This window comes from Panthera onca, chromosome C1 (assembly GCF_046562875.1).
Source record: "Panthera onca isolate mPanOnc1 chromosome C1, mPanOnc1 haplotype 2, whole genome shotgun sequence".
In the NCBI taxonomy this organism is placed as follows: domain Eukaryota; kingdom Metazoa; phylum Chordata; class Mammalia; order Carnivora; family Felidae; genus Panthera; species Panthera onca.
In genome coordinates, this window is record NC_138346.1 from 34,084,883 (window position 1) to 34,111,350 (window position 26,468).

Consider the following 26,468-nt stretch of genomic DNA (forward strand, 5'->3'; position numbering starts at 1 on the left):
AGTGTGCACTTACTAGGCCCATGTTGATCGGGTCACCATCAAATCCCAGGCAATGCCCTGAGGTGTATTTATGGCCCACACACACAGTTCTATATCTTGCAGAAATCTTGTAGAAAAGCCAGTTTTCAGCCCCTCTCTATCTATCACACTTGCAACCTGACTCAATTGACAAAGTCACAGAGACCTGTGTGCCAGATGAATCTGGGCTCCACTTTACTTGGTTTGGTGACTTTGGCTAAGTTACTTCATTTCTTTGAGTTCAGTTTCCACCTTTGAAATGGGACTTTGGTTTGTGAGGAATAAATGAAATAATATATTCAGCACCTTGCTAGGCCCATTGCAATCATTCTGCCTAATGTTAGTTCAACGACAAAGTCATTCTCAGAACTAAGAATTTTCTCATATGATAATCTAGACCAGTGTTGTCCAATAGAACTTTCCATCATGATGAAAACATTCTATTTCTGCCCCATCCGGTATGGTAGCCACTACTCACATGTGGCTATTGGGCCCTTGAAATGTGACTAGTGCAATTGAACAACTAAAGTTAAATTTAAATAGCCACATGTGGCTAGTGGCTACTGTATTCAGCAGCACATCTCTAGACATTAGAGATTTGATTTGAAGACCTGAGCAAAGAGAAGCCAGAAGTCTGAGCTAAGGCAAAGTTATTGTTGGGACAAGCCAATGGGCAGAGGTGGTTGGTCTTTTGTGTGATCAGAAAAACCAGAGGGACATACAGTGGATCCAGGTCCTGCTAGGTCTAGAAGGAATGCCTGGTGGGGTGATAGCAGGAGGCTTGTGGCACTTTCTTTTGCCATGCAACAGTGCCAACAGCAGCAGCATAGGGTATTAAGGTGATTTTTAAGTTTGGAGTTACCATTTATTTTGGAAGCCAATAGTGGAATGGAAGAAAGCCTTAGGGCAATGCTAAAACCCACATATCTCTAGCTGGGGCTAGGGATCCTGACCATACTGGCAAGAGAAAGTTTGCACATCTTGAACGAAATGGTAAACAGTGGTTCCCTGGAACCTGTCTCCAAAACAGTCGGGGGTGGGGGGGGGTGGGGGGGTGGGGGTGGGTGGTGGTTTCAGGTGACACAGTGAGCTTGAAAATAAGAGTAGAGAGTGCAGCCCTCCCAAGGAGACCTGTCTCTTCCAACAAGACATCTTTGGTAGCCCACAGCTCTATGTTCTGACCTCTTTGTGCTCTGATATTCACTCTCCATGGAGGGTTTTTAAAGCACAAGAACAGTCTAAGTATGAAAAAATCAAACAAAATTTGGATGGGTTAACCCTACCACACTTTCAGGGAAGAACAATGTTCAAATGTTCAGTTAGGATCTCTTCTCCTTCTCCCCACCTGCGAGAGTGTGTTTTCTTTGACATTTGAGCTCATTCCCCCTGTCTCTGATGTTTTCCTCACTGCCCTTTTTGCCTCCTCACTGAAGCAAAAAGAAAAGAGCCTCAGCTAATTACTCTCAGATCAAATAATACTGGTTATTGTAATTGGTCATTGTCCGAAAACACTGAGTTCTTCTTAGCCCTGAGGTTGCCTGGCACGGCTTAGTTAGCTAACTATTCCGGGAATGTCTCTATTATCTGTTTTACTTTGTAAAAGAAACTAGGGATTTGTTGAAAGCTGGTAATAAAAGTCTGCCCTGGTCTGAGCTGAGACTGCGTGGAGAGGGCCTGGGAAAGCATGACCTCCATGAATCAAGTTGCCCCCCCCCTCCAATAGCCACTCAATGATGTTATTTGGTTTCTCTGTGTTAGAGAATAATAAACCCACTAGGTTTTCTTGCAGGCCAACACTCCCTCATTCTCAGGGCCTCTGGCATGGTCGAGGGGCGCAAAACAATTTTAATGACCAAACTCTCTGAAAGTAAAATGGTTCATAGAGAAAAACTAACAGACTCACAAGTGGCTGGCTCTCCCAGAGGCATCTTCCTGGGGCTTGTGGCCCCAGAGATCCAGGTGCTGAGGGCTGTGTGTTCAGTGGACTGAGGCCCAGGGAAATGTTTCTCTAACCCCGCTTGAAAGATCAGCTTTCCAAGGTGGTGCTTACCTGTTCCAGATGTTCTGAAGACTTTGAGGCTTAGGAAGTGAGAACCATTCTGGAAAGCACACACAGACACATTAAAAACCAAATATAACCCTAAAATCCCATTGCCAAAATATTATTAAAATTCTACTGTTCTTGGTGCGCCTGGGTGGCTCAGTTGGTTAAGCTGCGACTTCAGCTCGGGCCATGATCTTGCAGTTTGTGGGTTCAAGCCCTGTGTTGGGCTCTGTGCTGACAGTTCAGAGCCTGGAGTCTGCTTCAGATTCTGTGTCTCCCTCTCTCTCTGCCCCTCCCCTGCTCACACTCTGTCTCTATCTCTCAAAAATAAATAAACATTAAAAAAAATTAAGAGAAAAATTCTACACATTCTTCTTGGTTCAGGCAAAGAGAGTTCAGGCACCAGATAGGCAAAGTGAACAATGTTTAAGGCATCTTCTCACTGTGGATTTTTATGATTCTGTTGAAGGTCACTATTACAGGTTGAATTGTGTCCCCCTAAAATTGATACGTCAAGGTCCTAACCCCAAGTGCCTCAGAATGTGACCTTATATGGAAATAGGTCATTGCAGTAATAATTAGTTAAGATGAGGTCATTGGGATGGGCCCTAACCCAATATGACTGGTGTCCTCATAAAAAAAGGGAAAATTTGGATACAGGGACAGATGTGTGTAAGAGAAGATGTTGTGAAAAGACCCAAGGAGAAGACAGCCAGCCACAAGCCAAGGAGAGAGGCCTGGAACAGATGTTGCCCTCAGAAGGAAACAATCCTCCCAACACCTCAATTTTAATTAAAAAAAAAAATCTTTATTTATTTTTGAGAGACTGAGAGAGACAGAGCCCGCGCAGGGGAGGGGCAGAGAGAGGAAGAGACACAGAATCTGAAGCAGGCTCCAGGCTCTGAGCTGTCAGCACAGAGCTCAATCCGGAGCTTGAACCCACGAACCATGAGATCATGTCCTGAGTCAAAGTCAGACACTTGACTGACTGAGCCACCCAGGTGCCCCCCAGCACTTCAATTCTAGATCTAGCCTCCAGCACTGTGAGACCACAGATTTCTGTGATTTAAGCCACTGAGTTTGTTGTACTTTGTTACTGCAGCCTTAGCAAACTAATATGGTCACAGTATTCACTAAAGTCAAACAAACTTTTAACAACTACTGTGTGCAGAACAGTACCAAGTTCTGGGAGAATACAAAAGAAATCAGAAGAAACCTCCCCAACCTCGCAGAGCCCACAATTCATTTGAGAGAACAAAGTGTGCATGTGTCACGTGTGCACGCGCGCACGCACACACACACACACACACACACGAAAAGTCACGTGATGAACAATGGGGCAAAGTCTCAAAGGCTCAGAAGTGGTAAAAAGTGATGGGTCTAATTTTATATGTCACTTACAGTAAAAATGAAAGTGAATTCTGGCTTGAATAACCCCACATGGATGATGATGAAGTTTGTCATTTTCTTTGGAGCACTCTTTACAACGTTCACATGTGAACACACGTGTTTCTATGATTCTTGGTATCGACACTATTTAATCCCAAATAAAACCACCAAAGAAGGGGACAATTTCTCATCCATTCAAGAAGTACTAACTGAATGCTTACTCTATGTTCAGGGGATAAGAGTTGCTGCAGGGGCTATAAACTGAAGCTCCTTATCAAATCCCTCTATTTCCCACTCCAGATTGAGAAGAGAGTATTTCAGCTCTCATTTAAAATGATGTTTCTTCCTTGTGCTTTTCTTGGGCCTGAAATGTAAGTGTTTTGTTTTTAAAAGAGCTCTTCTTCCCGCTCTTAGAGGAATGGAGTACGCCAAGACTGTTAACCCAACAAAGAATTTATTCATAGTTGGGCAAAAAATGATTTTGATAATACTGGCATATTCATGTCTGTATATGCATTAAAAACAGACCTGGAAGACTATGCATCTGATAGGGATAATGGTTCTGGGTTTACCCCTGTACTTCTATGCTTATTTTCTTCAATGTATTTTTCTTAAAAACACATGATTTTATAACTTCAAAAGTAAGTTCAGTTAAAAATAGATAATTTATAAGGGCGCCTGGGTGGCTCAGTTGGTTAAGTGTCTGACTTCGGCTCAGGTCATGATCTCGTGGTTCACGAGTTCGAGTCCCGCGTCGGGCTCTGTGCTGACAGCTTGGAGCCTGGAGCCTGCTTCCGATTCTGTGTCTCCCTCTCTCTCTGACCCTCCCCCCATTCATGCTCTGTCTCTCTCTGTCTCAAAAATAAATAAACGTTAAAAAAATAAAATAAAAAAAAATAGAATGTATAGACTTTGTAGAGTGAAAGGAGTGTTCAAAGAAAGTGATTTCCATGGAGTTTTCAAGGTCAGATGTAATCAAATGAGAACCACTTTGCTGGAGGTTTATAGTCCCAGATGGGCACAAAGGGAAGTGCTTGTATATATACTGCTTCGTCACTCTCTATTCAGGTGATCGTGCCTAAATACAAATAACCAGTAAAAATAAGAATATCTGGTATTTGTTTAGAATGTTTATTTCCAAACTACTTTTGGCTGCCTATTTACAGTTCTTCCCTGGCCAAACAAAATTAAAATATTTCCTCATTCAGTCATAAATCAATTTCCAGGGGCGCCTGGGTGGCTCAGTTGGTTAAGCAGCCGACTCTTGATTTTGCCTCAGGTCATGAACTCATGGTTCATGGGTTCGAGCCCTGCATTGGGCTCTGTGCTCACAATGCCACCGAGACTGCTTTGGATCCTCTGTCTCCCTCTCTCTGCCCTTCTCCTACTTGTGTGTGTGTGCTCTCTCTCTCTCTCTCAAAAAAAAAAAAAAAAAATGTTAAACCAATTTTTTAAAATAAATTTCCAATCAACATAAGGAAATCCATTTCAGTGCTCTCCCATGTTTTGTTTTTCTGGTCCTACATACAGTCCTTGTGCACTGTGTTTTTGGGTCTTCAGTATTTTAAAGCTATTTCTAACTTAAGTGTTATTCTTTAGAAATATGGGTTTGGAATTAGCTGAATTAGGGCTTGAACACTGAACCTGGGGTTTGAAACTACTGTGTCAGCTTCACTGAGACCTTAAGCAAGATAGTTTAACCATAGCCAGACTGTTTCCTAAACTCAAGTTGGAGGTCGTATTCATCTCACAAGGACAAAGTGATTCATTGAATTCATTGAGATTTCTGAGGTAATGAATGTAAAGTGCCTGCCTCGCAGCATTAAACAAAATAAATCCTGTTCCTCTTTTTCTTCCTTTGAGAAGTGATGAGCAATGTAAATCCTGTGTGGTTTGGACCCAGGACCCGGGTTTTGAGTTCATACTATGCCACTTACCAGCTGTGTAACCTAAGGGTATTGCTTAGGACCCCACAGGCCCATCTGCAGAAGGGGGATAATTATTATTTCTGCTCTTTCGGGTTGTTGTGAGAATAAGGATGGTAGTAAGTGTAATGTGTTTCCTCACTCTTTTGCCTCTTTTCTTTCTGCCTCTTCTCTGGTCTGATGTGCCATGGTTTTCCTCTCTACTCTTGCATCTCAGCTATTTCTGCCTTATTGTTCTCCTTCAATAATTTGCCATTGCATCATAGTGAAATTCTAACGTGCTATAAGCTCTAGTTCTTACAAACCTCACTTGATTTCTTTTGAATCTTCAATGTGGACCAGAGGTGTGTTTCTTAGCTGTGTGCCGTAGTAACATGAACAAAGGCCCAAACACAGGTTCAAATCTCCCTCCTGCCACTTGTGAGCTCTGGGACTTGAGGGAAATTAACCTCTATGGTTAAGTAACTCAGAAGTTTCCAAATCTGTAAAATGGGAATACTTTTCCAGTTGCTTGGAAGGATTAGATAAGATGAAGCACTTGGAATATGGTAAGGGCTCAATAAATGTTAGGCTTATTCCTTTTTCTTTTTTTTCTTCTTGTTTTCATCTCTCGTTTTGGAGAGGCAGCATGGTCTACACAGTGGTTCTCAGACTAAGCTGCATGTTAGCATCAAATGGGAGAGTTTTGAACCAAAAGGAAACCCTGGCTCCATCCTGCAGAGTCTGATTCAATGAGCCTGGGGACAGCCCAGCATTGGTCTCTTATTGTGTTGTTATTATTGTCCTTAATGATCTCCAGATGTTTCTAGTGTGCCTCTAAATGAGGCAGAAGGTGCTGGTCTAGCAAGGAGGGTAGGGTCGACCACTCATCAGTGACTTCCACACACTTCTCTGAGGCTCATTTCCTCAAACAAGCTAGTTGTGAAAATTCAGTTAATCAGTATATGTAAAAATTGCAGAACATAGTGTCTGGTGCATACTTAATATATTTTTCAAAGATGTGAAAGAGGAAGCATGGCAAGGGAAAGATCAGTCCTCATAAATTCTGCCTGAGAGTTGTCCCAGGAGGCAATGTAGTAACATTGAATTTGAGGCTCCATGTCTTCCAAGACTGTGCTTGATTCTCTTCCCCCATCTATTTTGTAGCTACATTAGCTGAAATGGAGGGATTTATGTGTGTAGAGTACAGTTAGATTACTGTTTTGAGGCACAGCTAAAGCCCAATGCTTGCTCCCCCTCCCCTGCCTCCACTCTCCTGGAGATAACCTGATGCTGGATGACCTTGCCTCTCTCCCATTGATTTTTCCCAGTAGTTAAGCTGCAAGTGATCAATGAGAGAATGATCCACAAACAGATAGGCATCCTACACAGCACCATTTCAAGCTTGTTTCTCTGGCTTCAGTAGCCTTTAAGATAATAGGTCTATAGGTAGCTTATTTTCCTTCTCTTTCCAAAAATGATGGTAAATCAATAGACTAAATTTTTCTCCATCTCCTCCTTCTACAATTTTCTTTTTCTTCATAATTATTTTAATAAGAGTTCTCATCTGAGTTCAATTAGAATTTGAGGTAGGAAAAGTGAAGAAAGTTGCAAAGGGAAACTTAAAAAGCTGAACATATTAATTTCCAAACTAAATGGAATAAAATTAAAATGAGGGCAGAAGTGTTGCTACCATAATACAATAATACATTTTTTTCCGTGAATCTTATTTCATAAGTGAAATGAGAAAGCTCTTTTCACAACAGATTCAAGTCAATAGAGATTTGCTGGTTGATTGATAAAACATCACAAGAACCATCTTGAGTCTTAGCTCAAGGTAAAACATTTTCTGGTTTCTATAGTCTTACCACAATCACCCTAAGGTTATCTTATAATGCAGCCTACTGAACTACACCTCTGGAATTTCCCAAATACAATGCATTCTTAAGATACCATATATTTAAATAGTTGATAATGTTGTTAGCCTTATTTCACTATCTCAAGCAGTAACCTTAAAACTGCATTGCAAAAATCTGTAGCTCTTCTCCGACCTCCCTCTGCCTTAACCACACTCATACCCTCACCGCTGCTTACTTCCTTGGTCTTTGGCTCAAGGAGACTAAACTTGGCTCTTCTGGTGCTTTACATTACCAGGCTTTAGATTCTGTTTGGGCTTTGTCAGCAGGATGCTGAAAGTCCATGATGCTCTCATGAGGGGTGCTCCGTGGCATTTGAACCTGGCACTCCAACTCACATTTATAGCTTATCACTTTTCTAACCCTGCATCAAAATTTTCTGTGGATTCTAAGAAAATATTCCATCCTCTGAAGCCTCTTCCTAAGGTAATGGTCTCTGCAGAGGAAGCGGAGGCCAGGCCTTGCTCCTGGTAGGTGGAGAAGGTGAAGGGAATGGGCATAATCCAAGTCTCTCGTCTCCCCGGGCAGGGGGCGGAGGGGAGTACCATGTTTAACATCTGTCCACCTCCACAAATGATGTTTGAGCTATAACTTGGTCATGGGTTTTGGTGCATATGGTGTTTGGTGATGCATCATTTGACATTTACACTGCCCCATAGTCTCTACAAATGTTTAAGGGCCACCACATGTGCTCAGCCCTGGCAATGAACAGACATATATTGCCTGTCCCCCAATGAGCTTATGACCATACAATTTTCATGGTATTATGATTATTATCATCTCCTGGTCTTCTCCAGCCCCTCTGGCTGTTCCTTCTCAGCTTCCAAAGACCGCTTTCTGCCTGACCCTTCGGGACTGGTGCCCCACGTTTCTATCATAGTCTTCTTTCTCTTCACACTTTCCCTGGGGTAACTGAATTTACATGGGGGCTTCAAATACCACTTTAATCAGATTCCTTCCAATTTTGTATTTCTACATTGGACACTTATAATCACAAGCCTGTATTTCTGATTGCTTTTTAGATATCTTCATTTGGTGGTCCCACAGATATCTAAATCTCAAAATGTTCCAATCTTATACTCATTACTTTCTCCACAAATCTGTTCCTTCCCCCTTTCTTTTCTGTGCCAGTGAATGGGGCTCTCATTTACCCACTAGAATCCCATCAGTTACAACCTCCCCTGGACTCTAACTACCCAGATGCTTTTTAGATTTGTCCCTTCCATTCCTTATCCATTGCCACTGCTCTAGTTGACACTCGTTATTTGTCTTCTAGAATCTATAATTTTTTATTAATTTTTATTTTATTTAAGATTTTATTTTTAAGTAATCTCTCTACCCAACATGGGGCCCAAACTCACAACCCTGAGATCAAGAGATGCATGCTTTACCAATTGAGCCAGCCAAGCACTCCTGTCTTCTGGAATCTAAGGCATTGCCACATTGCTTCTGATCTCCTTGCTGCATATCTGATGTCTTAGTGATTGACTTTGTTGTGTGTCGTGCAGACAGACTTGGGTTCAGCTACACCACCAATTTAATTTTACATATGGTATTTATTCCAAGCAATTTAGTTGCTGTTGTTGATCATGATAGCTTTTTGTTTATTTATTTTTTTTATTTAAACTTTAGTTAACATACAGTGCAATATTGGTTTCAGGAGTGGAATTCAGTGATTCATCACTTACATACAACACCCAGTGCTCATCAGAAGTGCCCTGCTTAGCAAGCAATTTTTAAATTTAAATCCTTCCATATCACTTCCCTGTTAAAAATTATCCAATACCTTCTCTTTGCTTATTGGTCAAAGTCTAAATCCTTGGGATGATTACAAAGAACTTCTCAATCTAGTTCCTGTCTACCCTTCCAAGTTAATCTCCAGCCACGTACCACTACAAAGCTAACATTCTAGCTTCCTTGAGCAATTTACCTGCTTGGTACAATATCAAATAAACCTGCCTTCTTATTCCTTTGTGTCCAGTTCCATTGTCTGGAATGTCCTTTCCCTATTGCTCACCTGGAGAATGCCCACTTCATCATCTTTGAGACCCAGCTCTGTCTCTTTCTCTCAAAAAAAAAAAAAAAAAAAAAAAAAAAAAAAAAAAAATCCTAAATTTCCCAGGCAAACTAAGGGGGCCTTTTCCCCAGTGTTCCCAGAGGTCCCCAGGGGATGCTGCTAGAATAATACTTTCCAGGTTGTATTATTTATATCTTTCCCTTGTAGACTGTATTCTTTGAAGGCAGGTATCAATGTCTTATTTATTTTTTAATCCCCTAGTCCCTAGTACCTAGCATTCATAAATATTGGTTAAATAAATGAAAAATTGATGCCTGGATAAAAAATAAAAATGAAATAAATTTACTAAACATTATCCTTAAAATGTAAAAGGCCCTCAAGAGGGCCTACGTTCATGTCTTGCTTTGTGCCTTACAGAGATGGGTGGAAGAAGGCGCTGGCCTTGAAGGTAGGGAGGAGACTCTAGGTTGAGCCAGTTTCACAATATTTGGGATCTTAAGGCCCGTTTTTTTGAAATGAGAAGGAATATAGCAGGGTTTCATTAAAAAAAAAATTTTTTTTTACCTGCTTTCACTCATTTGCAATTTTTCCTAATCTTAACTACTTTAAGATCATCTAGTCCTCCTCAATAAAAACTAATAATTGCCACCAAATAAATTAAAGATGAGAAAACTAAAAATAAATGTAGAAACTAGAAGAAACTATTAATGAAGATCAAAGTAGGCTGTGTATCTAAATGAACTTCACTGACTGATTAGGGGGACGGGTTAATAAAGATGTTAATAGTAACTCCCCAGGAGCTTTCGGCAGCCCTGCAGAAGTGCAATGGTAATGAGCCCAATCAGGGTTCACAGATTAGCTGTAGCAAGCAGGGGCTGCTACAGTCCCCATCCTGGGATCCCATTCACATTACATTCCAAAAACATGTCATCAAGCTCACAGATTCTAAGACCAAGTCTAGTTAGAAGGACATAAGCATTTGGAGATGAACTTGGAAAGTGTTATTAGCTGATCCCCAGTCTAGGACATTAATTACCATATCATCATATTTGCCCTTTAATAGCTGGAAGGTAAGATGGAATACAGCTGTGAGCACCACCTTGAAATTCAAAAGGTCTGGATATTCTGAAGCACCCCCTTCCTGGCTAGGTGACCCTAAGATAAAGTAGGAATGATAACATTGCCCCTATCTGATAGGGTTGTTGTGAATCAAAGTAAAACAGTGTGAGTAAAGTGCCTAACTCATAGTTAGTGCTCAATAAACAGTAGTTATTATTACCCAGAAATAAGGTGAATAATAACTTACATGTATGTCCTTGGTCAAGTGTGTAGAACAAGGATTATTAGAGTCATAGAGGATGTGATTGGAACTAGAATTGCACGTTTTCTGACTCCTGATCACTGATTTCATTTAACAAATATGTATTAACTCACTACTATGTACTAGTTAGGGGACATGTGTTAAATACTAGAAGCACTAGAAGTGGTCAAGTTTGCTCTGTAGAAAACTTAAGTATTCTTTCTACCATACTAGGATTTCGGTGAAATCAATAAAGATGATACTGATGCCTTCTGTGATTTAGTAGCTTTTACTAGACACCCATTATGTAGCACATAGACATTAAGGATTCTGCCAGGGAAGAGCCCATGTCATAGCAGGCAGGCATCTCACAATAGTTTAAGTCAGGGGTGCAGAATGGAGCCTTCACAAAAGATGGCCTTAACAGGTACTCACACTGACTTAGGTAAAAATTTGAAAACTGAGGGTTGGCTTTTAGAGAGTACAAATTCAGGCAAGGTTTAGGCCTAAGCAAGCTAACATAGAAGTCAGTTCTGGCACTGGGAGGTGTGCCTAACATCTAGAGGGAAGCTAAGAAATCTAAGGAAGCTAAACATAAAAACAGGTATAGCTTCAGTTCTCACATACCTTGAACCCTGTCAAGTCACTGAACCGCTGAATGAACCCCCATACTGGGTAAAACAGAATGGGAACTAACTTGTTTTGTGCACCTACTAGAAGTTAGGAATCGTGGCAGATGAGGTTCAATAATTTCACTTATGTCTCAGAACCACCCTGCAAAATGAGACAGAGGGATGCAACATGCCCAATGGAAAGAGAACAAAGTTTGGTCATGGATTGACTCATCTCCAATCTAGGAAATGCCTCTGGGTGAACCTGGGAGAAAACCTGCCTCCTCATGCATAAAACTGTGCTACTCTTAGCAGCATAGACCCTGGCAGGCAGTGGGAAGGAGGAGAAGTTATGTGTGTTCTGTGCCTGGTACATAGGAACACTTTTAAAATGACAGGATTGCTCCCATTTTGCAGGTTAGGGAATTTCCTCAAGTGCCCCAGGTAGTAAAAGGTGGAGCTTGGACTTGCTGTTTCATGAGGAATTGGTGTCCATAATTAAAACCTCTTCTATCAGTAATTTTCCCTCGTTCAGCCCACTGCATAACTCCCTTGGCTAACAGCTCATGTGACAAAGCGGATGCTGATGCAGATCTTACATTGTGTTCACAGCAAACACACAAAGACATGCTCAGAATCCTCTGAGCGCAAAGCATGGTAGCTCTTTGTCATCCCATAAGGGACAAGGGTCATTTTAGATTGCAATCATCATCTGTCCCATAGTGGTGTCAGATGAAGTCAGATTTCAGCTCAAACTAAAACATTCCAAGAGTGAGGTTAGATTGCTCTCATGTAATGCTATCTGCTGTCGGTATTCCATGCCCGTTGTTTCCTGCTTCCACCTGGTGGTCAAAAGTTGAAAAAGCAGGCGTCCTGAAAATAACTGGGCGTCAGCAGGATCCCTTTGCCTATGGTTTATAGTACATCTGATTCTGGGTCCCTGCAGGGCTTTTAGTACTGCTTTCCTGCCTTTTGATTTCCACTGAGTTCCTCCAGTGGAAAATCTTTCCATGTGCAGTGTTCTTTCCTGGGGCTGAAAGAACCAGGATAATCCCGGATGCTTCCCTGCAGCTCAGCTCATGTCACAAATCAGGCATGATTTTCAGCAGATATTTCTTTAAAAGTTTGAAGGCCTCTGCGGACTCTTTTCCCTTCTCAATGGGAACAAGCATCAAAGAGACAGGAATAAAATGCTTTGCACGCACATCAGGAACTAATTGCCAATTTGGCAAATGCATTGACTAATGTCATGCACTGTTATTTCTAAATCCTCTCCTGTCCTTGACCCCCAGTATCTAGATGTAAACTTGGAACCATTAGTGGAGGAGGATAAAGTCTTCTGGTGCTTCAAATGGAATTGAGAGGGATTTAAACTCAGCGCTTTTGAGTGTAGTGAAATGAACCCAGCAGTACATTAATGCTAGGATTTGAGCTCACACAGCATGAGCGCTTTCAAAACCCATGTTTAAGGAAGCAAACAGAGCCACGGCAGACCCTTTCAGTGGAGCAAAAGGAGTTGGATGAAACAATCAATGACACATTAAAAACCACAACTGGGCTGCAATCATGTGGGCACAAAAAAAAAGTTTTTCTTTATCACAGGATCTTTGCATCTAATGAGATGGTGACTGGACAACCTCCAGAGGAGTAAGGCCTCCGTTTACTTTCACTGAGAAACGTCTAAATATTTAGTTGGTTCTCCTAAAAGCCTTGCATGATTCTGTAGCAAACTGGTCTCTAAGGTATGATCTTATTAGCTCTATATTGCCATTGGAAAATCTATTTAAAGGGAATTCGGAAAAGAAAAGAAGGAAGATATTACCATTCAAAGTATAAATGTTATTTTTTTTTCTCTTTCAAAATTAACTATTTTTATGTCCTCCAAATACTTAGTTTAGGAACAACACCCTGACAGCCTTAATTGATTCTAAATGGTTCTCTATTTCTTATATACGCTTTATTCTTATTGGGTTAGTTGGATTCAAAGTGCTTTAGGCTCAAAAGGGGAGGGACTCCTGAGTACATTTGGTGGGGGGGGGGGGGGGGGTTGGAGGTGATGCTAAGAGCACCAGGGAACTTTGTAAAATTGTCTATAGGGGTCTACCTTTAAAATTTACACTACTGTCTTATATGAGCAGATTTTAGCCAAGACCAATATCCAGTTTGCTCTAAGCTTCTGAGATTCTCTCTGCCATAAACCCAGTACATCCCAGATGGGGCATCAACTGGAGCTTTAACCTTTTCAGACTTTCTGATAGTAGAATCCCCTCCAGCATGTCGTTCTTTATTATTGCTTCCTATGGACTCTTATTAAGGGATCACCAAAACTTCTCCCCTCCCCCGCGCTGGAGGCCAGCACAGCCCCAGTTCACCGCCAGTTTGATTAATGTGTCTTGGCTAATTGTGTGAAAGATGGCAGGGCTTTAGCAAGTGTGACCAGTTTATTGTTCAGCCAATCACAGGCGCCTCAGTTAGCATGTGAAAAGGGGGTGTTTTGTGGGGGGGGAGGGTGAGTGTTCTGGCGGCTGAGTCAAAGGCAGAGCATTTTGGGGGGTCACAGAGCAACACCCACTTCTTTGAGGGGATGTTACTATGCTCTACTAAACCTGTAAACCTCTTACTCAAAGCACTTTTTTCTCCTCCCTCTTTTTTCAAGATCTTTTTTTCCCATGGTGCAAGCAGGCAAGCCACTGGCTACTCTGCAGATGGAGTTCACGTTCCAGGGTTTTTAATATTTCACTTTTATATTTCTGTTAGAGAATGATCCTGCTGAGAGTCTGGGAATCTGTGCTCGTCAGAACCCCCTTACTGACACTTGGATATATTGCTCTGAAAGCTATCCCAGGAGAAAAGATTAAACAAAAAAAAGCCTACTTTTCAAAGCCTACTTCTCAATCTGCCCACATCAAAATAAGACAACTGGCCCTTTGAAGTAGAGGACACAGAGTTCTCAGCCAGCTTGCTTAAAATGGGGGGTAGGAGGGAAGGAAGGAAGGAAAGAAAGAAAGAAAGAAAGAAAGAAAGGAAGAAAGAAAGAGGAAGCCTAGTGTCTAAAATTATATACCTCTCTTCCCTTGCCCAGATTTAATCAGGCACACGAGTCTGAATTGATGATGGCTAAAAACCTACAGTCGTGCTCATTAGTGTCCCAAGAAAACAAGTGGCCAGAGAAACTTGTCCAGGTGGATCAGCACCAGATGTTTTTTTAAACCTATGCAAACAGAAACTGTGTTGTCCTCCTAGACCTAGTCCGGACAAGGTCTGGGCAAGGGTAGAGTAGGCATAGATGGACACTGGATGGTCCTCCCAAGTTCTGAGCTCTCGGTTCCGGCTGCATTCCAAGTTTGGGGCTCTCACTACTACTTAGAATGAAAAGGAAAGGAATGGAAATCTCATCCAGAATACTATTACTGTTCTCTCTGTGATATTTTTCTGGCTCCCATACCCTGTTCTGTTCTCTTAATCACTGGAGTTCAAATGTGTGGAAGCAGCATTGGCAGTTCAGTGATGGGGGTGGGTGCGGGATGGTTCAAAGGGTCTTCTCAATCAATATAAGGGAATACTCCTGGAAAAAAAATGATGACCCTTTTAAAACACAGTCTTTATGATTATCAATAGTCCTGACCCCATGTTCAAGATATGCTGGACTTTTAAGATTCACAAATACAGAGTTAGACATCCTCATCGTAGCTAAGTTTACAACTCTCTTCCTTTCATAAGCTCGGCCTGGCCCAAAGCTACACATTGCCCAAACCCATGGAAGCCGGGCTCACAAGTGATCACCCTTCCTAATAAGGAGAGTTTGTGAGAGAGTGTAGATGAATGAATACAAACCCAAGTTCTCAGAGATCCAAGAAGGTACCATATTTGTCTGTGCGGACCCAACACATAATATAGCACCTGGCAGATAGTGGGTGTTCAAAATTTTTTGGCTTATTTGAATTAAATTGAATCCCTAGTAGAAAAACAATGCAAAGTATGAACACTATTGATGTTGGGCCTGGAGAATTCTCTTCATAAATAAAAAATTGCACATTACTTTGAAATGACAGCAAAATGAAAAATGCAACATATTTCTTGCTGTTTTATTAGGACCCAGTTATCTTATTTAGTACAGAATCTGGCAGGGAAGCATTTTGAACAAGTGTCTATCATTATTGTTCTCACCAAGGCATTCTGTGTTAAGGATCACTGCTTATTTGCCTGAACCAACCTGAAACCCAAACGTTTGAAGTTTGGAGGAATAGCATATGCTCACCATGGCAGCTTAGTACTGACATCATCTAAATGGTTTTCTATAACCCATTTGTGACCCTAAACTTCTTATTGCATCCATGGTAGGAAGCTGAGGGTTTCCATTTTTACCTGCAGAGGAGAGTGGGTAGGGAGAGGTATAGGCAGGGTGGGAAAAGAGAACCAGGTTCTCCTAGAAACCATGGCAACTGGAGATAGAACCATTGCAGACTGGACCATGGTCTCTACAAGAAGCCTGTTCTTTTTTCTATTTCAGACCAAAAGGACCAGGCATTATTCTAAACCTTATGGCCAGAGTGGCATTTTTCTCAGGTGCTAAACTCAAGCAAAATAGTTAGAAATGGTAAACTATTTGTAAATGACCCTAAGGCCATTTAGCAATGCATATGATCATTCATAAGGCAGCTGAAATGACTTTACAGTTAGTCTTTCACTTGCTGTAGGGTTTTTATAACCCTGGTCAGTTCAAGATGCCTGGTTCCCTAGGAATAGTTTGAGTGTAAGTATTATATGATGGAGAAAAGAAGAAAAAAAATCCCCTTCCTCTTTATGTCTTTTGTTAGCGTCCATTTTTTTTTACAAAAATTTTTAAACGTTTATTTTTATTTTTGAAGGGGGAGGGGCAGAGAGCAAGGGAGACACTGAAGCAGGCTCCAGGCTCTGAGTTGTCAGCACAGAGCCCAACATGGGCCTTGAACCCACAAGTGGTGAGATCATGACCTGAGCTGAAGTCGGACTCTTAACCAACTGAGCTACCCAGGTGCCCCTGTTATGCTCCTTAATTGCTTTTTAATTTTTTTTCTTTTTACTTCTTCTTTTTTTTTTAAATTATAATTTATTATCAAATTGGCTAACATACAGTGTGTAAAGTGTGCTCTTGGTTTTTGGGGTAGATTCCCGTGGCTCATCGCTTACATACAACACCCAGTGCTCATCCCAGTCCCCTCCTCAAGTGTCCTCTTCAATGCCCTTCACCCATTTTCCCCTTTCTCCCACCCCTTAATTGCTTTTTTAAACTTTCTACAATTTATTGATTTCATGAGACCCTTTTAGGATAATCCCATACCAAAGTTAGTAATGACAACAATTTGGAGAAAGTCCATATTTAGTGATGGGTCACTATAAGAACATAAAGACTAGAGAATCTGACTTGAGCCATAATCATGCCAATCTTGTCTTTATCTGTACATATCTACCTCCCCTTTAATCCTGCCAGCAAGAGTTCAACTTTGTTGTAGCCATTACTTGCTTCCCCAGCCTCTGATATAATCCTTTATCCTATAGCTCATTGCTTGTCTCCTTCCTTCAGTGTCAACATCCTTGAATGACTACTGGGTAATCTGATCTCTCTGGCATGGCCTTGGGACCATTTCTCAAAGACTTCCCCCAAAGGCAACACTTCCAACACTTCCAAATCCATTCCCAGGAGCCAGTCTTGGAGGACCAAATGAATGATGAGAATGACTGTTAGGCCCAGAGACAATGGAGGAACTCTTGTGTAACCTAGAAACATCTTACCTGGCCAGTCCTTGGCCTAATGAGACTCTACCTCCCCTCTGTTATATTAGCTTTCTTTTAATACTTTATGAGGTACAAGAACCTAACAAATAAAGTCAATAATAGTCATGGGGCTCAAAAATGAGACCATCTTTTGAGTTCTTTTGAGTCATTGGATATTTGGAAATGGATGTGGAATCCACAGCAACAGTCATTCCAAATTCTTATGCAGCTTGCTACTTGTGTTGTATAGAGTTGGAGAACTGATCTAACCTCAACTACTATTTCAGTGTCCTTCTCATAAAAGGATTAGCAGGGAATATAGGAATCTAAAAATTCATCTAGACCCATCTTTACTGTTGAGTTAACAATAAAAGAAGGCTACTCTATCTGTGTGGCAAATGTTTTCACATTGCTAATTCTCAGAGCATTCGAGAAACTCAAATCAATATTACCTGGATTGTAGTTAGGTAGCTTGGAAACTCCAGGCCAGGTATCCTCTGTAGGGACTCCTAACACCTATATAAAGCCAAAGAAAGACAAAGAAAGGTGGGGCAGGAGATGTGAAAGATCAAGGGGGAATAGGGAAGAATTTGTTACATATGTCACATTATGCCAGCTGATGTACAGGAAAGAAACTTGAGTGCCCACCATTTGCAGCTTTGTGGGCAAAACTGTAGTGTATTCTTAAGGTCTTGTGATGGTCAATTTTATGTGCCAACTTGGCTGGGCAAAGGGAGGCCCAGTAGCTAGTAAAATATTATTTTGGGGTGTGTCTAAGAAGGTGTTTGTGGAAGAAATTAGTATTTGTTTTTTTTTTAATGTTTATTTATTTTTGAAAGAGAGAGAGAGAGCAGGGGAGGGGCAGAGAGAGAGGGAGACACAGAATATGAAGCAGGCTCTAGCTGTCAGCACAGAGCCCAATGCAGGGCTTGAACTCACGAACTGTGAGATCATGACCTGAGCCAAAGTCAGATGCTTAAACGACTGAGCCACCCCGGTGCTCCAAGAAATTAATATTTGAATCAGCAGAGTAAAGAAATATGCCCTCTCCAATGTGAGCAGACATCACCCAATTGGTTGAGGGCCCATATAAAATGGCAGAGGAAAGGCAAATTCTCTCTCTCTTTTCTTGAGCCGGGGCATCCATCTTCTCCTGCCCTCAGACATCTGAGCTACTGGTTCTCTGACCTTCAGACTCTGGAACTTACACCAGCATCCCCTCAGTTCTCAGTCCTTTGGCGTCAGACTGAATTATACTGCCAGCTTTCCTGGTTCTCCAACTTGCAGATGGCATATCTCAGCCATAATCATATGAGCTGATTCCCATAATAAAGGATTCTTATGTATCTCTGTACATCCCATTGGTTCTGTTTCTTGGGAGAACATGAATACAGGTCCTGAGCCTGTGTCCTCACTAACTCACTTGTTCTTATTCTGAGGCAGATCATACAGCCTTGCTTAAAGTCATATTCTCATCACTATCTATTGCATGGTCACTATGTAGCAGGATGCTATTTTGGGAGTTGGGAATATAAAGAGGCAGGAATGACTGTCCTTTTGCCTTCCATTAGATGAAAAAAATACACCCCCCACAACAAAAGACATTTAGCCTGAATTATGCCTCAGCATGAGCATCCAGCTGTTTCCCATGTGCTCAAATTAAAAAGGATTCGGATTACTGACCTTTAGGCAGTGGAATGTTGGCTAAAAATGATCCTAAACCTAACTCTAGTCCTTTCTACCAAATTCATCTCACCTTGTTTTCTTGGTGGCCTGGCACCTTGGAATGTGGTATTTGACTTTTAACCAGTGGGTTGTAAAAGTAACAACATCACTTGAAAAAAGAGCTCACTTATGCCTTGGATTACCAAATTGAAGCTCCAGTTTTACTTAATATGAAAATAAAAGTGTTTTGGCATACAAAGTCAAACACTTCAGATTTTGGGTAGTGCTTTTACTGTGAGTTGTTTTGTGGGCATCATTTTACCATTCTTTTACCTTCACCTTAAAAGCCCTATGTCAGTTATATCTGGGAGCTAAAATAACATTGTTTCTGCAAAATATTAGTGAAGTATCAGTAGCTTTCACTACACCACTACCCAATATAACTCTTCTTAGAAGCATATCTCAGCATAACTCTTTTTAGAAGCATCTCTCATAGAAAGAATCTAATAAATCCATTTGCAAAATGCTAGATATAGATACCAGCCCAATTGATGGCAGGAAGTCAACTGCCCAACAGTGACTAATAATGATCAATGAAGAATCCAGAATCTTAATGTCTACCAGCTTGCTGACTAGGACTCTGGCTGAGAGGTACATTTTGTGATGCTGGCTAAGACTGTCCTCAAACAAAAGACACTGAAGTGCTATTTTCCCTCATACAATAAAAAAATCATGCCACCCAGGAAAATCTTTCTTTGATCCATTCCCTAAACAAACTGAAAAGCTACTGAGAGGATTATAGGCTTTTCCTATCAACCACTCTGAGCCTGAGGGAACACTAAGAATCCTGGAATCCATTTTGAAAAATCAACTGGACTAATTCTTCTTTTGTGGGAGATGGCCAGAGGATGGGAAGCTGATTCTTCTTTTTTAACCTACCATCTTATATATTTGCACAGATGTGCATGTAAACAAGTGATTTGCAGGCACCCATACTGGTGGCTGGCAAAGCACAATGAAAAGAACGCAAAGACAATGAAGAAAAAGCGACAAAGGCAATCAATAGTGACCACATCCATATTTTCTCTAAGGTGACAGTTACTAGAATTATTGGTTACTTTGTATTATGTTTAATTAAAGCCAACAAAGTGGATACCAAACAATTTTTAATATTATACTAAAAACTTTAAGCTTGAGATTTTTGAAGTTTAAAAATTCAATCTCCTTCATTCAGAAATTTGATGCTTTGAAAGTTATTGAATTCGTTTTCACTTGAGAAAATTACTAAATCTCTGCTTCGCTGTCTGGGAAACTGAAACCCAAAAATTGTTGATTTATTCCCTCCCTGAAGGCTCTTAAAAGGCAGCCAGTGAGTGCTATGTTTGAAGTCATAGTGGGCTGCACAGGGCGGTTTTCTGCCTTTGTTGGAATGGAAACTGAAGACATTTTGATTAGTGGACTTAAAGCCTGCATAGTTTATTTTATTCTGATTTTAGAACTGTATCTGGGATCATTTGCTAAAAACACTTATTACAAGAATTAGATTTCTAAAAAGTTGATCAGAAAGAGGTGACAGCTATTCAGATGAACACACACACACACACACACACACATACACACACACACACACACACACACACACACACACACAGGCATTTTAGAAAGACGGCAAAGTAAAGATTCAGAATTTCTCATTTTGTTTTCATTCCTAAGAATGAGAGTGAGATCTCAGGAAAATGTAAGAGATATTGTGGTTAAAGATTAGGAGAGTAGAATGGATCCATTGCTTTCATTTTTTATTTGTTTGTTTATTTTATTTTGGAGAAAGCATGAACAGGGGAGAGGAGCAGAGAGAGAGAGAGAGAGAGAGAGAGAGAGAGAGAACTTAATCAGGCTCCACACTCAGTACAGAGCCCAGTGCAGGGCTCAATCCCGTGACCTTGAGATCATAACCTAAGCCAAAATCAAGAGTCAGATGCTCAAATGACTGAGCCACCCAGGCACCCCAGACCTATTACTTTCAAAGAGCCAACTCTTACATCCAATATCACGGAACCTGAAAGAGCTTTCCTATTTTCATCCATGTAGACCACGTTTAGTGAAACACTAATTCAGGGGCTGTGTGTAATGTTTAAGTTTCTAACCTGCTTGAACTGTAGTAGTATATAAGACAGCACACTGCTGAATGTGGGGACTTGTTCTCATTTTGTCCTCAGAGTGTGGAACGGTGACTGTGATAACAAAACTGTGTCTCTACCTCAAAATTTTAAAGCAGTTCAAGAGGAGACAAATTTCCTCACTTACACACAAAAACCCCACTCTGGCAATATCTCTCAAGAAACTCATTATCAGAGGCCGTTAGCAAGAATGCTCCAGATGCCTGCTTGAAGCAAGCAAACTTGAAAGGGAACAGGGTCCGGGATAACAACAGTGTAGTTTAAAGCACTTTGACACACACTACAACATGGATGAACCTTTAGAATATAAGTGAAATATGGGGCACCTGGGTGGCTCAGTTGGCTAAGTGTCCAACTTTATCTCAGGTCATGATCTCATGAGCTTGTGAGTTCGAGCCCTGCATTGGGCTCTCTGCTATCACTATAGAACCTGTCTACTGCTTCAGGTCCTGTCTCCCTCTCTGTCTGCCCCTCCCCAGCTCGTGCTTTCTCTTTGTCTCAAAAACAAATTTAAAATAAGTAAACAAATAAATAAATAAATAAAAGTGGAATAAGCCAGACAAATACTGTATGATTCCACTAATAGGAGATACCCAGGATAGGCAAATTCCTAAAGACAGCAAGTTGAAGAGAGCTTACCAGGGGCCAGAAGGCAGGAAGATGGGGAATTAATGTTTAATGGGTACAGAACTTCTATTTTAGTTGATGAAAAACATTTGGAACTGGATGGTGGTGATGGATGCACAGCATGAATGTACTTAATGAATCATATACCTAAAAATGGTTAGATGGTAAATGGTATGTATATTTTCCCACAATGAAAAAAAATCACCAAAAAAAGAGAGAAAAATATATGGATGACTATACTATGTGGCATACAAACTACAAGAGACAAAAGAGTGAAGTGCATTGTGGTGCAAATGAAGTTGGATAAATAATAAGGAAAGAAATGGAACCACACACAGCCAAGCACTTCACGCCTTAGGAATTAGGTTTTGGAAGAGCACAATAAATAGTATACTTCTCTCACCCTAACACGGTAAGTCTTTGTTTTATCAGGGTTCTGTGGATATTTAGTGTCTCATCTTCTGTTGACAAGGACGCAGGGCCAAATATATGGTAGAATTAGAGCTGACGGTGGCAAGGCAGGGATGTGCCTAAATAGCCACAGCAGCAATTGTCCCGGGAAGTTGAGAAAATAATGAGAGCGAGCAGGTGGATTCAGGGGCTGCTACAAGACAACAGGGAGTTTCCTGACCATGTCTTCGTTCCCCAGGTACTTACACCTGTGGCAAATTCTACAGTTTCCACAGCCTTAATATGCGGCATAATATCTCAAAGCAGATGGACTACTTCACTGTCTCTAAAACAAATTTGGTTCAAAGTTTGAATGGCAGATATTTCTTCTTCCTAAGAGGAATTCTTCTCTTACCTCCCAGATCTTCTCCAGTTGTTCAAGGATGTTGGAAACCCCAGGAAACAAAGGTTGGCCCTGGAACATTTCAATAAAGATGCAGCCTGCACCCCTAGCAAAGGAAACAAGAGTCAGTCTGACACTTTTAAGGAAACCATACATGTGAAACTGAACTACTAGTATTTCTCCACCCAGTAAATATTTTGGAGAGTTAAACAGGGGACATATGCTATTAAAAGTCTTGGTAAAGAGAAAAGAAAAAGAAAAAGAACAGCCTGCAGCTTTTCATTAAAATGGTATGCAACCAGCATTTAGGAACACAGTATGGATAACAAACATTTCAACTCATTCAAGTTCATTATCCATCTTATGAGACGAGGGGAAAGTACAGAATCTCCAAATTGACTGCTTTTTTTCACAGAATCTAAAATGCTATCTTTCTAAGAGGCACCATTAATATATGTAACGATTAAGAAAAAATAACAAAAACAAAAAACGCTGCAAGTTGAACCACGACACAATCAGAATGTTTCTTTCATAGCTATTGCAAGGGCTATTATAAACTTAATTAGAGAGATTATTTTACCATGTATTATATTCGTACATGCAAAAAATGGAACAGTAAGAAAAATAAATTGGTTTGGGTACTCCTAAAACTTTGTTACATTCAGCATTTGACTCAGACTCTTTGATGTCTGTTTTTATCCATGGGATCATCCTCTATATCAGGAGTTTGATGATGCAGCATTTCTTAAAATAATCCATAAGAAAACTAAGAGTCATTGGTGCTGGGCTCCTAAGCTGACCTTGCGATTACGTAGAGTTAACCTACTTTTGGCTCCTTCTGAAAAAATGTTGCTAAACATGTCTGATTCACTCCCTTTCCACCACCATTTGGTTCCTAGTTAAAAATAAGGGGGAAAGAAAAAGCTCTCCTGTCTGCAAGACTTTCTTCCAAGTCACTGACACTCATTCTGCAACTTTTGATGCTGACATTTGATGTTCACACATGTGCAATGGTAGCTGTGGTCATAACTGCAGCCTGGCTGGCGGCTTTGGTAAGACGCTACTGATTATAAGGTACATCCTGATTTAGCAGAAATTGTGCATCTCAAAATAGATGAAATAGGGTGAAATATAAAATTTATTTCCTATGTAGTCAAATTGGAGGGTAATTGCTGAGGGACAGTAAGGGGTAAGATTTATTTTGCTAATAATACACATTTTTATTCATATAAGTCTTTTGAGAGATAAAATTGGTTCAGGTGACTGATTATAGTGATTATCCTCATGGTCCTAGCCTTCGACTCCAAATTTCCTTTCACTGTAACACATAATCTTGCACACTCCCTTAATCACCTTGACATTTTCTTATGTGGCATGATAAAGAAGGACAGTTAAGTAAAACATTTTATTATAGATCATCATATTATTAAAAATTTATTATCAAGTTCATTTTAAATATGGTCTTTAATATTATTCATATGTATTTATTACATATGATAAATTTTTATTTTTTCCATCTGACTGCAGACACATGCAATTTATTCAGTTTAAATTGATTGTGTTGGAGAAAGCAGATTTCTTGGTAAACAAGTTTAAGAATAATTTTTATCTTGTGTCTGGTTTGAGGACAGAATTTATATTAAAAAGAAAATTGAAATGTTATTGTATTTTATCATGTCACAAAAGACAAAAACAGTTTCCATGACCTAATATTTGGTTTGCATTTAAAATAATCAACTGGGTAAATTTTAGAATTTTGTACATATATACATAAAAGATATCACTTTATTGGCAATTTTAAAAAGCCAATTGGGTATACCAACTACTATATTTACTTTTTAATGATTTTTCATGTGCAAGAGACATCTTGATATGTGATACAAGAATTTTGATCAGACAAATGTAATTTAAGAATTTGGTGAATACAGTTCATGAGTTTGAGCCCCACATGGGGCTCCATGTTGACAGGATAGAGCCTGCTTGGGATTCTCTCTCCCCCTCTCTCTCTGCTCCTCCCCCCATGTGTGCATGCTCCCTCTCTCTCTCTGAAAATAAATAAATAAAATAAACTTAGAAAAAAAGAATCTAGGAATAGTATGTTGAGGTGAATTTTTAGAATTATTGCCATTTTAAAGCTCCTCGTCAGGTTGCATTTTAGAATCTATGGGTGTTTTTGTTTTTGTTCTTGTTTTTTTTTTTTTTGCTTTTAGGAAAGGTGGAGGAAAATAAAAGTAGTAGAAAACTATCAAATGGTCAAAAACCATCCTGATTGCTAGCAATCGTTAATTATAAGATAAGCCAACTAGGAAACTGAGTTGGTGAATGCCATCAAATGGTCTCCAGCCACCACGCATGACGTTTCTCTACATGTGCTTGCAAGGTCTCAAACCATTTCATTTTGAAATGAAAAAATGTGTGTGTGTGTGTGTGTGTGTGCGTGTGTGTGTGTGTGTGTGTAAAACATATGTAATTGTATATTAATTGATATAAAATAGAAATGGAAATACACTGGTTTTTGAAGACTTGTGCTAACTGTCCATCCAGTACCCTAATACCTTCTACAAAATTTTTTTTTAATATTTATTTAGTTTTTTTTTTTTTTAACATTTATTTATTTTTGAGAGATAGAACACAAGCAGGGGAGGGGCAGAGAAAGAGGGAGACATAGAATCCAAAGCAGGCTCCAGGCTCTGAGCTGTCAGAACAGAACCTGACACGGGACTCAAACCCACAAACCCACAAACCCACAAACCCACAACCCGTGAGATCATGACCTAAGCCAAAGTTGGACGCTCAACCAACTGAGCTACCCAGGCGCCCTTATTTAGTTTTGAGAGAGAGACAGACAGTCAGAGAGACAGAGTGTGAGCCGGGGAGGAGCAGAGACGGAGGGAGACACAGAAACACAGAATCCAAAGCAGACTCCAGGCTCCGAGCTGTCAGCACAGGGTCCAATGTGGGGTTCGAACTCCGGAATGGTGAGATCATGACCTGAGCTGAATTCGGATGCTTAACCTGAGCCACCCAGGTGCCCCTTCTAATACCTTCTAGAAACACCAGGGGCTCACAAGCCACTAGAAGACCTGATGGCATTTTAAACAAGGTTCAAAACCATAGTCATTACCAGGTTTAAACCTGTAGTCCACTTTTTCCCTCCTTTCCAAAGGTTTTCATTGCTTGGAAAAAAACTTGTTTTTTCATACTGGTGGCTGTAGGGAACCAAGAAGGAAGTTCTTTTGTTACTTCTGTCCTTTGTGTCCTTTGTCTTTAGTGTCCTCTGTCTTCTACTCCACTAGGGCAGTGTACAAAATTGTGTAAAATATTGGACAAAGCTGGACATTAAGGCCATTATGCAAGTAGTACAAAGTAACACAAGGTGTTTGTGTTATAGAATAATATGCTAATATTTGGTTGAAATTCTCCATTTGCATTTGTATGGTTGGTGCCTTACTGGCATTTTCTTGAGTCCTTCTTTTTAAGCTTCACCTAGCAGTAGATTAAAACCTTTCTAACCTAACAAATATATACAGTCTAAGGCTACTTATTCATATTTTTAATATTTATACATATATATAGAGACAGTGCTCACGTGCAGGTGCCCATGTGCCTACTTAGGACACTTGTAAGACAAACAAAATTCCTAAATCAATTAGATTTCAGTACCTGGAATATCCACAAGTACCATAAATATCAATGCATTGGTAAGAAAATGAATCTATGCACCTTAAGTTTGAAAAACGGAAGATGCTTTCTAGGTGTAAGCATTGTTCTTTAAAAACTATACAATTAATCATCCTATTTATTTTCAGTTGTTTTTCAGAGCTATTGTATTTTTTAATTTGCTGTGTAAACAAGTTGTGTGACTATCATCTATTTTGTCCACCCCTAGTCTAGCCTTAGGCAAACATTTAAAATATTCTGAACATTTAGGTCCAGATAAGAAACCAGCTCCTATTTTCTTTTTCTCCTCTGTTTTGTTCTTAAATCTTCATTCCTGTGCCTCTTCTTACCTCTTCTTCTTACCCTTCCTATCTTCAGGCTTCTCAGAGGATTTCTGCTCTGTGGAGATACACTCGGGGCAGCCCATGTAGATGAAGGGGAACTTCCTATGCTTAGAAAAACCTGATGACATCAACCAGTGAATCCTTCCAGAAAGGAGAGATGCACTGAGTCATTTTATTGCTCCAACTGTGGTTCTTCAGTCAAATTAGAGGAAACAGCTTCCAGGTTTTCTGCTTTTTCTGGCTGTCTTC

At 40.3% G+C, this 26,468-nt stretch overlaps 1 protein-coding gene across 1 annotated transcript in view; it reads right to left on the reverse strand.

Annotated features, from left to right (window-relative positions):
* The window catches only part of CDK15 (cyclin dependent kinase 15), an 85,069-nt gene that overhangs the window by 20,844 nt on the left and 37,757 nt on the right, over positions 1-26,468 (reverse strand). Inside the window, exons 9-11 of the mRNA XM_060622971.3 lie at positions 22,228-22,321; positions 17,406-17,469; positions 2,069-2,117 (exon numbers count right to left, since the gene is read on the reverse strand). Of these exons, the coding sequence (XP_060478954.1) occupies positions 2,069-2,117; positions 17,406-17,469; positions 22,228-22,321 (207 nt within the window). The remainder of the gene's footprint in view (positions 1-2,068; positions 2,118-17,405; positions 17,470-22,227; positions 22,322-26,468) is intronic.